This window comes from Rhincodon typus, chromosome 3 (genome assembly GCF_021869965.1).
Source record: "Rhincodon typus isolate 14 chromosome 3, sRhiTyp1.1, whole genome shotgun sequence".
NCBI classification, from domain to species: domain Eukaryota; kingdom Metazoa; phylum Chordata; class Chondrichthyes; order Orectolobiformes; family Rhincodontidae; genus Rhincodon; species Rhincodon typus.
In genome coordinates, this window is record NC_063334.1 from 10,431,335 (window position 1) to 10,446,146 (window position 14,812).

General features: G+C 39.8%; 1 protein-coding gene across 1 annotated transcript in view; it reads left to right on the forward strand.

Moving 5' to 3' along the window:
* The window catches only part of LOC109912114 (fibrillin-2-like), a 152,909-nt gene that overhangs the window by 58,626 nt on the left and 79,471 nt on the right, over positions 1–14,812 (forward strand). Inside the window, exons 23-27 of the mRNA XM_048595128.1 lie at positions 797–922; positions 3,663–3,785; positions 7,286–7,408; positions 10,718–10,879; positions 13,076–13,144. Of these exons, the coding sequence (XP_048451085.1) occupies positions 797–922; positions 3,663–3,785; positions 7,286–7,408; positions 10,718–10,879; positions 13,076–13,144 (603 nt within the window). The remainder of the gene's footprint in view (positions 1–796; positions 923–3,662; positions 3,786–7,285; positions 7,409–10,717; positions 10,880–13,075; positions 13,145–14,812) is intronic.

Genomic DNA, 14,812 nt, shown 5'->3' on the forward strand with positions numbered 1-14,812 from the left:
CTGGAAAAGCTCAGCAGGTCTGGCAGCATCTGTGAAGGGAAAAACAGGGTTAATGTTTTGGGTCCGGGTTCTGAGGAAGGGTCACTGGACCTGAAACGTTAACTCTGTTTTTCCCTTCACAGATGCTGCCAGACCTGCTGAGCTTTTCCAGCAATTTCTTCTTATTTTCAGATCCTGACTCCGACAGAATGCAATTTGGCTTTAAGTGAAACAGCAATTAGAAAATAAAATATTAAGGGCCTTTAAAGTAATAAAATATCCTGAGGTGCATTACAGGTGTATTATAAACAAGATATGACACCAAACTATAAAGGACCTAATTGGTCAACTGACCAAAAGCTTGCTCAAGAGGTTATTTTAAAGAGTGTCTTAAAGGAAGAAAGCAGTCATCATGAGCATTTTGCCAAAGCTTACATTAAACAAATATTAATTACTAATGTCTGTAATCTGTTGCCTGAATCAGTAATAACCCCTGACATAAAACCAGCAAAACCAGTCATGCTTTGTTAAAATAAATAAAAATAAACTGACGCAGAGTTATTTCTAATTGCATCAATCACCTCTAGGCAACAGGAAAGCTAAATCTCGGAAAATGTTCTCTTTGTTTGGAATTAAAATGATTTTTTTTTTAAAAATTGTTCATGGGATGAGAGGTGTGCTGGTGAGGGTAGCATTTATTGCCTTATTGCCCCTGTTTATGAGCTGTCTTCTCCTGCTGCAGTCCCTCAAATGTAGGTATGCCAACATGGTGTTGCTGTGAGCTAATGAAAACTATTTTACTCGTCTTCATTGACAGATTTGGATGAGTGTGCAGAAAATGTTAATCTGTGCGACAATGGCCAGTGCCTCAACACACCTGGTGGCTACAGATGTGACTGTGAGATGGGATTCACACCAGCTTCTGACAGCAGATCCTGTCAAGGTAAGTTTAGTGGTACCATACCATCTTAACTGAACATCCTGAATCTGAGTGATAACTATATCTGCAGGCAGAATACAAAGTATCTTATGCAAAAGTACGGTCGCAAAACATCCATTATTTTAGCTGACAGAAATAAGGACAACTGTCCTGATGAAATGCCAGAATTCTCCTCAAAGAAAGTTATAGTTCAACATATCCTTACCATTTGCAAGGATAGAAAAGCACTATTTTATTTTTTAAAAATTTAACTTTGTTGACGTGTAACAACAAAGTCAAAATGGAACTTAACATGTGCCTTATTTAAACATGTTAATATTGTTTTGTGTAAACTGAATGTAACCTTTTGTTCATGTGAATAAGTAAACATAATGGGAAAAAAGATAAAAAGTAATGTTATTACATTCTCTAATCAAGTACAGTAGAGATGCTTTAAATTCAACGAGGTTAAAAAGGCAATTGACTAGTTAGGTGATATCTCTGAAATGGCAATGAAAGCTATGTATTTAGTTCAAAATGGTGGAGAAATTTAAAATATTAAGATTAATGGAGATTTCTAGTGTTTTTTTTTTCAAATAATTTGTCATTTGAGGTGATGGACCCCACTACCAATATATATCTACTGCAGGGCTGACAGAGTTCTTCATCCTTCACTGTGGAAGTAAGTCAGAGATTAGCCATTTGGATTGGAGGTGACATCAGTTTGACTATTCTCTGGGGATAGATAGAAAGGTTATAACTCTTCAGTATGCATTAAATTGGAGAGCACAAATAGAAACCTTAGATTTCCTCTTTTATTTATCTTAAGACATCAAAACTGTCTGCCAATAAGTGGAAGTGCTCCCAGTTAAAGATAACCAAGCCAGAGAACATTCTAAATGTGGTTCACTTTGGCCAGTCTCCATCCAGACTGAGCCAGGCCAGATGCTTCAACTAAAACAAAACTTTCTGAAAGCTGAACGTTTTGCTTGTGTTCAGTTGCATCTTTTGAGAATTTAGAAATTATTCGAATCTTTTCCTTCATTTTAACACTGTTCTCGCCTCAGGCTCAATAAGTTGTGGGTTCAAGCCAGGTTTCTGGTACTGGGACTGACTCTACTCTAATGGTTCCAAGCGATCGATTGTGATAGGGAACTCTCTAGACTGGGGCACAACCAGATGATTCTGCGGCCGACAGCGAGACATCAGAATGGTGTGTTGCTCCCCTGGTACCGGGTCCAAGGATGTCTTGGAGAGGATACAGAATATTCTCAAAAAGGAGAGGGACCAGCAGGAGGTCATTGTACACATTGGAACCAATGACACAGGAAGAGAGAGGAACAAGAGTCTATAGAGAGAATATAGGTAATTAAGCAGGAGGTTAAAAGGTAGATCCTCGAGGGTAGTAATATCTGGATTGCTCCCAGTGTCATGTACGTGAGGGTAGGAATAGAAGGATAGAGCAGATGAATGCATGGCTGGTGCAGGGGACAGGGATTCACATTTTTGGATCATTGGCATCTCTTGGATTTTGATTTGATTTGATTTATTGTCACATGTACCTAAATACAGTGAAAAGTTTTGTTTTGTGAGCAGTACAGGCAGAAATAGAGTAGAATTGACCTGTTCAAGGGGCCATGTTGCACCTGAATTGGAAGGGGATCAATATCTTGGTGGGGAGATTTGCTAGTGCTACCTGGGAAGATTTAAACTAGTAAGGGGATGAGGAGGAGGGTACAGTTTTGGTCTCCCTGGTGTAGGAAAGATATTGTTAAACTTGAAAGGGTTCAGAAAAGGTTTACAAAGATGTTGCCAGGTTTGGAGGGTTTGAGTTATAGGTAGAGGCTGAATAGGCTGGGGCTATTTTCCTTGGAGCATTGGAAGCTGAGGGGTAACCTTATAGAGGTTTATAAAATTGTGAGGGGCATGGAGAGGATGAATAGCCAAGATCTTTTTTCCCATGGTAGGGGAATCCAAAACAAGAGGACATGGGTTTAATTGTGAGAGGGGGATAGATTTAAAAGGGACCTGAGGGGCAAAATTTTCACGCAGAAGGTGGTGCGTGAATGGACCAAACTGCCAGAGGAGGTGGTGGAGGTGGGTACAATTACGTCATTCAAAAGGCATCTGGATGGGTACATAAATTGAAAGAGTTTAGAAGGATATGGGCCAAATGCTGGCAGATGGGACTAGATCAGTTTAGGATATCTGGTCAACATCAAGTTGGACCGCAGGGTCAGTGTCCATGCTGTATGACCCCATGACTCAACGACTCTAAGGTGCACTCTGAGAATTACGTACAAAATGCACCATTGAGTAAATGCTATTTTGTTGAAGTTCCTGTTGGCTACATAGGTTTAAAAAATGATACCTCACCATTTCTTCAGTGGATAAGCTTCCCAACTTTTCCCTTAAGTCTTAAATGGCAACATCAGAATCTCGCCATTGAACAGCAACTACCTTACTTTCTTGCATTTGTGTTTCATTAAAACCCCTGGCCATCTTATTTACTTATTTACTTTTTGTCTTTCACCAAGAAACCAGATGCTGCAAATTCCTCATGTAATTCAGCGTGAGTACCTGATAGCTGTAGCTCACCAAATGCTTGTCTGGTCATCATCTAACTACTTCTTCAGAACTACACCCCTGTATGATCTTTCTGGGTAGTACCAGAGCACTTTAGAAGATGTAATAAAATTCCCACAAAAACATTCAGAGTTTTTGTACATCATGTTTAAATGAGCACTGTCTGCTTCCCTTGTAGATATCGATGAATGTTCATTTCAGAACATCTGTGTGTTTGGCACCTGCCAGAATTTGCCAGGAATGTTCAGGTGTGTCTGTGATGAGGGCTATGAACTTGACAGAAGTGGAGGCAACTGTACAGGTAGGAACACAGCAGTTACAGAGCTCATTTACAAAGAGAACATGTTTCATTCATTTGTCAAGATATTCACGATTTCTCAAAATATCAACATAATGTAAAAAGGTGCAGAAATTGCACTGTAGAGTGTAGAGGTCAAATACTTATTCATTTGTCCACTATTTTTACCTTTTATGTAAGCATCTATCCGGTAAGATACGAAGAACAATATTTATGATATTAAAATATTAGGTTTTCTTAAAAATGATAAATATATAGAAATTGTTGAAGTAGTTTTTCCTCAGATTGGATTGCATAAGTAAGGTCCTCTACATTTCTTAGCTTGACACAGAATGATCGCCAAGCAAGCCTCTTTTAATATGCAGTAATGAAATTCTCACTACTAAAAGAATAACCATTTGTTTGAACATGAACAGGTTTTATCAATTTAACAAAAGGGTAAACAGTTTGTTACAATGACTCCTGAAAGATTATTTCTAATTACAATGTGATTGTAAAACTTTACTGTAGTTAATCTCACCACCTTACGTATGTTATATAGATTTATTTGTCATTTCTCACTCAATTCAGGGATCATAGTCACAAAATTTTGGCTATAGACCATCATGTGACTAAACAGGATTATTCTTGATGAGCAGATCTTTAGGCACTTGGGGAGGATGTCCTACATGGTAGTGGGATCTAATTGCAGGAACTGCTTCCTTTTCCTTCCTATTCTACCACGACTCTGCATCATCATCAAGAGATTAAGAAATACAAAATGTGACACATGTTGATGGCACTATTGTTGTGATACATTAATTACAGTCTTTTTAAAACAAATTCATAATACAATATTAAAAAGTATGTTGCAGGAGCTTTGGTTTTACGAAATACTGGTACAAAACTAACAAATGAGTCTGCAGTTAATGTCACAGTATCACAGATTTGTTATGGTGCAAAAGGAATCTATTCAGCCTATCATGTCTGCACCAACTTGCAAATGAGCATCATGACTTGATGCAATTCTCCTTTCCCCGTAACCCTGCATATTATTTCCACTTCCTAATCACCTTGTGCCCCCTTAAATGTCTTGATTGAACCCGCCTCCACCAGATAGTGCATTCCAGACCCAAACCATTTGCTGTATAAAAGTTTTGGTTTGCTTTTTCACTCAAATTACATTTGCTTCTTTTGCAATCCAATGTGATTACCTTCTTTGGAAATGTCTGGGTGAGCATTGTGAACTTTCCTTGAGATTGGTTTCAATGGCATCTCTCAGATAAGCATCAGTTCTTTTCAGATAATCAGAGCTGTAGATTCAAAACATAAGGACAGCATATATCCTACCTTAGTGCCTTCACTAGTAAAGGTGGAGAGAGGTGATGTTTACGCCCCTGATTATATGTAAGCACTATGTCTTAATAACATGTACAGCTTTCAATGAAGTTCTGTACACAAATAGGGCATTGCCCAAGGAAGATCTAATCAGTACTTTTTTAAAGATGTAGCTCTGGGTCCTTGAATTTTTTTTTCATAGAACAGATGTATTAATGTTAAGAGAAGGAGTAAATGATTTTTTTTGAATATCGAGAATTATCTCAACTACTGTGGTGCAATTTGTCCTGGCTCTCAAAATGTGAGCAGAGTTTTCAGAACAGGTTATTGGATGTAATCTGTCCTGAATCCTCCTCAATAGAAATTTTTAATAAAAATATTTTTTGTTCAATTTTATAGTCATAGAGCATCAACCAGGCAGGAAAAAAATCGTTAAGAAAGAGATGCGTAATTGTGATCTTTTGCATTTAACACATTATGTATTTTACTGAGTGCCCTCTCGTCTGGTATTCCAAATGCCATTGGAAGCTTTAGAGGTAATCTAATCAATATGTTTAAAAGAACAAATCGGTAGACACAGAAAAAAAATCTTCTGGCCAAGAAATCTGGGTAAAGGAACACAACCTCAGAAAAAATAGAAAACCATGCCATTTAGGAGTGAAATCAGAAAGTACTTTTCCACAGAAAGGGTGAAGAGAATCTCTTGTATTTTTCACAAAGGCAGTTAATTGAGATTTTTGATGGAAAGCAATTTAATTTGAGAGACGGAACATGCTCAAGGGGGTGATATGCCCCACTGCTGTTCTTATGTAATTGTTCCAGTTTAACTTTAGATGGAAACTGATATTGCAATGATCATGCAACACAAAAGACATGGCATGGAGATGATACCACACATCAAATGATCTAATCCTGGTAAGACATCCCAAACAGTGAGTACTGACAGGGTATTTTACTGAAGGAGAAAGACAGCATCAAATCCAAACCTGATGCTGTCCTTGGCTCACACCCACACAAAGAGCATTTTAGTGAGAGAAGACAAAGCAGCCTACTCGATTGGCATCGCATCCACAAGCAGCCACTCTTTCCATCAAGAAAACTCAGTAGCAGCAGTGTGTACTATCCACAAGATGCACTGCAGAAATTCACCAAAGATCCTGAGACAGTACCTTCCAAACCCATGACCACTACCATCTAGTAGGACAAGATCTACAGTTACATGGGAACACCATCACTTCCAAGTTCCCCTCCAAACCACTCACCATCCTGACTTGGAAATATATTACCATTCCTTCACTATTGCTGGCTCAAAATCCTGGAGTTCCATCCTAAAAACTATTGTGAGTGTATCTACCGTTGGAACTGCAATCGTTCAAAATGGTACCGGTGTCTTCTTGAGCGCAATTAGGGATGGACAATAAATGCTGAACTAGCCAATCTCTTGAATGAATAAGAAAGAGTTATTGAAGAGCAGTGACTAACAATCCTGGCTCCATTTCAGTTTCCTAATCCGGAGACACTGTGCTGACCAGAGCATTATTACTGCTACCCTAGACTTTCTAATAAATTTGGTTTTGGTTTCATTGCCTTTATCAGTTCACTCATCGGAGAAACCAGACTAAAACTTTATTTAGCACAATATCACTGGAATCTTTTGAGTAGCACTGTTTGTACCTCAGGAGAACTTCCAAGAATTGCTAAAGCATCAGTGATCTACAGTCCAATAATACAACTATGCAATTAATTTTAGGCATAATTTTTTTTTAACTATAGAAGGGTCAACATTTATTAATTACAAACACAAGTATAGAATGCAAAGCTTCTGGAGATTGAAATTTAGTAGCTGATTTTATTTTAATCTGTTTTATTTCTAAAAGAGGAGTTTCACTCCCACGTGAGTTCTGTAGACCTGAGGACCTTCTCTGAGCATTTCCGAAATCAAGCTGCTATGGAGCTCTAAGTTCAAATGTGAATTGGCCTTTGTTTAAATTTCTTGACAATTTCTTGAAATATAGAGATGGTAGATAGCTGTATTTATTTTTAAAACCTTTGAAGATTGCCTTCAGGGGATTTGATTGTTATTGCTGCCCACTTACTGCAGAGTAATTACTTAGCTGAAACAGGAACTGTTTTGTCTCATAAAGCCAACAAGGAGCTGAAATGAGATGTGTTGTTTCATCCTGCAGATGTCAATGAGTGTGCTGATCCAGTCAACTGTATCAATGGATTATGTGTCAATACACCAGGCGATTACCTGTGTAACTGTCCCGCTGATTTTGAGCTTAATCCGACAGGAATTGGATGTGTTGGTGAGTCATTAATTTAAGCAACTATGTATGAAAGCTTAAGGACTGGTTTCTGTCAACATATAACATATTGATAGTTCTTGTGTGAAAATTCTTTGTAATTTACTCTAAATATGTTTCTGAAAGAATTCCAGAAATAATGGCACAAATCTCCTTATGTGATTCAGGACTGTGATAATCAATGTTCCCAAATGGCAGGAAACTCTACAATTTTGTTAAAAAAACTAAAATTATTGAAAGATAAATCCGTGCTATTGGATTTTCTTTAAATATTGATAGGGTCATGCAGCACAGAAACAGACCATTCAGCCCAAATTGTCCATGCCGACCAGGTTTCCTAAGCTGAACTAGTCCCCATTTGCCTACATTTGACCCATATCCCTCTAAACCTTTGCTATTAATGTACCTGTCCCAGGTGCCTTTTAAATATTGTAATTGGACCCGCCCCTACTACTTCCTGTGACGGCTCATTCCTTAGAGGCACCATTCTCTGTGTGAAAACGTTATCCCCTTAGAACCCTTTTAAATCTTTCCCCTCACACCTTAAACTTATGCCCTCTAATTTTGGATCCCCTACCCTGGGTTCTGGCTGAAATGATAACTCTGTTTCTCTCTCTACTGTTGCTGCCAGACCTGCTGAATTTCTCCTGCAATTTCTAAGTCACATCACTTCAATTCATCTCATAATTTTTTTTTAACTATTGTCTATTCTGAACAACATTTGTTACATAGAGGAACCATTTGTTATTTAGTTCTGAATGCCTACCTTGGCTATTCAACTTATCTATACCCCTCAGCCTCCTCTTAATAACAGAGTTTAATACATTTGTGGTAGTCTCTTGGTTACTTAAGCTCTTTCATTGTACATATTGAACAAATGGTTAGAAGACACCTGGAAACTATTCCTTTTTTGTGACATAACACAAATCTCACAATTCAGAGACCTCAATAATAAGTTTCATTCACAATCTCCTTGTGTCACCGAGACACCACTCTTCATTCAGGAAATTCCTCAGAGCTGTACCTGCTGCTCTGGGTTTACTACTCTGAAAATGCAATGGGGACCCAATGCAGTTACACATTTGAAGTTTCCAGTACAGTTTTGGTGAAGTAAAGAATCGGGAAAACTGTGAGGAATTTCAGGGTCATGATATCTGCTGCACAACTGGCTTCTATGCAAAATGATTGCTTTTCCTATTTTCCTTATCTCCCCCAATTGCTTTCCTTCTTCTCTGGATAAAGACCTCTTTTTTGCTACAATATAAGTCATTTATACCAATATCCCTCTGATTCCTTGCCCAAATGGCTATTTTTTTTTACATGTGACACTCGATAGTAGTTTATTTGGCTGTTGGAACATTACAATGGGCTCATATTATATCCTCACAGTTGTCCAGCAGAGTGCAGTTTTCACTGGTGCCTCACAGATTAATGATCAGGAACGGGAACACTGATACGGTTTTCTCTTCCCTGACCCTGAGGGAGTGAGGGCAATTGTAATCCCCCTCCTTGCTACTGTAAGTCGGATCAGATACATCAGTATTGATGAGGGAATTATAATCAGGCTCTTTGAGTCTGTATAGCTCAAGACACCCCTATTTTTTTTTCCAAATGTGTCCTAGAATGAGTCCAACCAGCAGTAAATGGTGTATCAAAAGGTGACCAAGAGGGATTAATAACTGTCTTATGCAACATTTAGAATTGCCAAACAGCCTTTTCAAAATTCCAGAGATAGTAGGAACTGCAGATGCTGGAGAATCTGAGATAACAAGGTGTAGAGCTGGATGAACACAGCAGGCCAAGCAGCATCAGAGGAGCAGGAAAGCTAACGTTTCGGGCCTCGACCCTTCTTCAGAAATGGGGGAGGGGAAGGGGGTTCGGAAATAAATAGGGAGAGAGGAGGAGGCGGATAGAAGATGGATAGAGGAGAAGATAGGTGGAGAGGAGAAGATAGGTGGAGAGGAGACAGACAGGTCAAAGAAGCAGGGATGGAGCCAGTAAAGGTGAGTGTAGGTGGGGAGGTAGGGAGGAGATAGGTCAGTCCAGGGAGGACGGACAGGTCAAGGGGGCGAGATGAGGCTACCTCATGATTCCCCTGAGAAGCAGTTAGCAGCAGGACCATAATTTTGATAATCTCTAACCAATTTCTATTAATGCTGTGTGAGCAAATACAGTAACTGTAACTGCTGCAGCTGATTTTTTTAAAGTTTCTCTGAAACATGGCTCTAATATTTTTCCAGTCTGGGCGGCACGGTGGCTCAGTGGTTTGCACCGCTGGCTCACAGCACCCGGAACCTGGGTTTGATTCCACCCTCAGGTGACTGTCTGTGTGGAGTTTGCACATTCTTCCTGTGTCTGCGTGGGGTTCCTCCGGTTTCCTCCCACAGTCCAAAAATGTGCAGGTTAGGTGGATTGGCCATGCTAAATTGCCCATAGTGTTCAGGGATGTGTAGATCAGGTGAATTATATGGGGATGGGTCTGGGTGGGATGCTCTGAGGGTCGGTGTGTATTTGTTGGGCCGAAACTGTAGGGATTCTATGATCTATTTTGTGAAGAGATTTGTTATAATTCAATTGTTAAATCGGTATGTCCAAAAATTACAAGATCATAACTTAGTTTTGTTGTATCTTTGTTCATTAATTGAGGTTCTTAAGAAAATGTTCAAGCCTGAGTCACATCAATATAATAAAACAAAGAACTGTGAATGCTGGAAATCTGAAAGTGAGGCAGAAATTGCTGGAGAAACTCTGCAGATCTGGCAGCATCTGTGGGGAGAAAGCAGAGTTAACATTTTAGGTCCAGTGGCCCTTCTGATCAGAGGAAGAGTCTCTGGATCTGAAACATTAATTCAGTTTCTCCCTCCACAGATGCTGCCAGACCTGCGGAATTTCTCCAGCAATTTCTAAAGTCACATCACCTCAATTCATCTCATAATTATTGTTTTAACAATTGATTATTCTGAATGACATTTATTACTGGAAGAACCATTTATATCTAGCTCTGAATGCCTTAAAAAATAGATTTAACTCCATTGGTACATATATCAGGGAATTGATGCAGAGGGCTTAACAGTGTTCCATTTTTAGGGAGATTAATTTTAACAACTGGAAGATTGTGAACACATTGAAGAAGTTGTGCTGATCCATTTGACTAATTCCCTAAACTTCATTTGTATAATTTAAAACACCATGCCAAGGATCTCCTGTGTGAAAATATGCTATGTAGTATGCCGTTGATCAAAGTGTAATAAATGTGTAGACTATTTTACATGATGCAAAAGTTTTTCCAAAGTTATTCTTTGTTTGTTGTAGATACTCGTGTTGGGAACTGCTTCTTGGAATATGGCCAACGAGGTGATGGAGGCCTGTCCTGCAGTGTGGACATTGGTGTTGGAGTCACCCGTGCCTCTTGTTGTTGTTCTCTGGGAAGTGCCTGGGGTAACCCTTGTGAAATTTGCCCTGATGTCAATACAAGTATGTACACTCTTTAAAAATGCAGTTGCAAATGTAATAAAGATGGAAAGTAAACAGTGGCCCCTCGATAATAGAGATAGATGCTATAATAAAGAATAAGAAAATGGCAGAGAATTTAAACAAGTGTATTTTATCTGTCTTCACCATAAAAACACATAATCAATATGCTAGAAACCTTATTGGATTTTTGAGATGGTAACAAAGAGAGTGGACACATGGCAGGGCAGTAGTTGTTTCTTTCTTGATTTTTAAAAGGACTTCAATTACGTGTCACATAATAGATTAATGAACACGGTCAGTGAATGTAGAACTAGGGGACAGTGGCCGAATAGCTTGTTGGCTGGTTTCCAAACCAAAAGCAGAGAGTGCAAGGGAAATGTACTTATTCAGAGATTGGCATCCGACAAGGATCAGTGCGAGACCTACAGCTATTCAAGTTTTACATTAATGAGACAGACTAATAATAAATACCAAGAAAGCCTGCTTCAAATTACAGGAAGACAAACTAAATTCCCAGGGAAATTATTGACAAACTAAGGTCAAAACAAATAAAAGTGATGTTGTGTATTTTGGAAGGAAGAATGGGAAGGTCACGTTATTTGGAAATGCAAGTTTCACTGTGGTAGAGGAACAGGGCGATCTGGGAGTATAAATACATCAATCACTGAAAGTTGCATGGACAGATTAGCAAAGGCCATGAAAAAATGTGGCAAACCAAGCAGGAGGCTTTCTTTCTAGATGGAAAGCTACGCTAAGCCTCTTTTGAACCTTGGTTAGGCCCCTTTTTGGATGGGATTGCGTGCTCCCCTGCTATCAGATTTGAAACAGAAAGAGGGTGGCTCATACTCTCCCTCTGCCTATCTACCTGTCACTCAGCAGTCTAAACTTCAACCCAGAGTCAGGAAGGTGTAATCCAGAGCTATTGAGGCCCTTAAGTGGCTGGTTAGTGGCCACCAAAAGGCCTTACCCCACTCCCAGCTATATTTGATCCGTGCCTGGGGAGGCCCAGCAACTTTATTTGTACCCTGACCTTGGACTAATCTAGGTTGCTGTGAAGGTTGGGTCCATTAGTAGTTGTAGCAGACTCAGATTACTGGGATCACAGAGCTGCCAACCATCCACTCAGTGTCCTCCTACCAAAACAGGCATTAAATTGCCTACGCAGTAGTGATCAAGCTCATCAGTCGGCTCTCAGTCCACTGTCCAGCTGGAGTCAGTAGGCTGAGCGTATGTTAGACTAGGGACCACGGCAAGCCTTAAAATCCTGTCCTTAGAGTCCTCCATGTGATTGTGGTCACCGTACCATAGAAAGGATCCAGATCAACTGAGGCGGGCTCTGGGAGGCTTAACAAGGATAATTTCAGCAATAAAACAAATAATTGCAAATGCTAGAAATCTGAACCAAAAACAGAAATTGCTGGAGAAACTCAGCAGGTCTGACAGCTACAGTGGACCAGATAGAAATAAATCGAAAATACATTTACCTAATTAAATTTATCTTTAAAATAAAACAAACAGCTGCAGAAGCTGGAGACTTGAAACAAAGACAAGGAGAGCTGCTTTATCAGTTTACCATTTCTAGCTGCTTTCAGTTCTGAAGAAGGGTCACTGGACTCGAAACATTAACTCTGTTTCTCTCCACTGATGCTGCTGGACCTGCTGAGTTTCTCCAGTACTTTAAATCCATATTTAAATTAGTTACCAAGAATTATAACTAACTCAAAGTGAAACTCCAGAGTTCAGTAATGTTAAGATTAGCCATACAACCAAGAGTCTGGAGATCGATGTTTCACATTCTAATTGGATACCAAAGATCTTGAGGGATGCAACAGCTGTACATCATTATTGAACAGTGCTCCAACCTGACATGGCAGAGTTGAAATCATCTTGCACAGTATTTGTAATGTTTGAAAATCTTTGTCTGCTATCTAATAAAGGTGTAAGCCCATCAGACCCCAGAAATTCCTACGACACCTTTTAAAATATCATTTCATATGAAATTAACTTGTTACTAACATGGAATGATTTCAACTTTGGATTTATGAAAATTAACCATAATATTTTGATCTATTGTACTCTAAAACACTCAGCTTGGATTACACATAAACCACAAGGCAAGACAGGAAATTATCCTGAGTTCACTTTAACCTTTACCCAAATGACAACATTTGATGTCTGTGTTATTTATATTCACAGCTGAATACAAGACACTTTGTCCAGGGGGTGAAGGATTTAGACCCAATCCCATCACTGTCATCTTAGAAGGTAAGTAATGTGGATATGTTTAGTCCTTTATTCCTACACCGCCTACCACTCCCTCAGTGACTTGTCCATCTGCAGATCCCACCTCTGTGTTACTCTAAAGTTCACAAAGTGCCAGTGTCTGAGCTGACAGCTGTACGTGTGAGACTGAGCGATGAAGTGTCCTTTTCATAATTCTCTTGCTCCACTTAAGTCTTTGGCTTCCATGATAGTCCTTTGCCATGGGGCAGTTCTTAGGTAAATGAAAGGCTAAAGGTTGGGTTGAGGGAATGAAGAAAATCAAAACGTGCGTACTTACACCATAAACAGTTTATAAGTTAAAGAGATTGTGGGATAAGGAGGAACGTAAGTAGATGCATTGGGTAGGAACATAGCGCCATGCTCTGTGATTTCAGCCTTATTCATGGCCAAACCAATGATAGCCAGCATTGGGCTGGGAGAATGTAATGCTATATTCCTCCCTATCCTCCCTATGGTTCGGTGATACCTCCAATTGTTGGCCACCTTGGCCTGCAAGAGCAAGGAGAGTGTGTCTGGGAGTCAGCTGCAGTGCATTTCGATATTCTCTCTCCCACAGTTGAATATTTAGCGGTGCATGCACAAAGACAGGTGAGAGTTTGAGGCTTGCAGGAGAGCAAAGTACATCAAGGTAACAAAAAAAGTGACTATGTATGACTCACATTTGATAGAGTTTGATGAGAGGCTTGTGAAGGATGAGGGTTAGTGAATTCAGCAGTGTCGGATGTTAATGGACCATTTGTAACATAATGACGTGAAACTGGAGTCATTAACCACAAGTGAAGTCATTAAACTTTTTTGCAGTGCTGTATTCAGGTTTTCAGCATTAGACTACTAACATTGACCACAATGGCTGTCTGCTCCCACTGCACTCATGTCTATATCCCACACCATCACCATCAGTGCTACCTCACAATACCTTGGGCCATGCACTCTGGCCTGTTGCATCACTTCCATTCTCCTACAATGCCTTTCATCATGTGATGAAGCCAGAACACATTTTGCTTCAAAGTGCATTCAGCGTCATAATCCTGTGCCTATTTTATGGATGATCAATATTTTAACTCATTGTCCATGAAGATACAAAAGTGTTGAGACACATTTATGTTCTCCAGCAGGAACATGGAAGTGGTGCAGAGATGGCAGTGCCCTGTTTAACACCATTCAGTCAGAATAACTGCAAATAAAGACTTATCAAATAATTCTTGTGTGGTCATAAAAAGCATTAATGCCTTACATGGCTCCACAAAAGAATTATCACTGCTGTCTCGGGTGTTGATCTCTCAAATCGTTCCACTTTGGGGTTGGATTTGAGATGAACATCAGACTTAGAATCATAGAATCTCCACAGTATGGAAGCAGGCCATTCAGCCCACTGAGTCCACACTGACCCACCCACCCAAACCTGCCCCCCTAACCTATCACTGTAACCCTGCATTTCTCATGGCCTGCACAGCTTTGGACTGTGGGAGGAAGCCCACACAGACACTGGGAGAATGTGCAAACTTCACGCAGCCAGTTGCCCAAGGTTGGAATTGAACAAGCATCTCTGGCATTGTGAGGCAGCAATGCAAATCAGTGAGCCACCATGCTGCCCTGAAATGCTTTGATCAAATCTGTGAGCCACTCCCAACTATGCAGATGAAGCCTGTT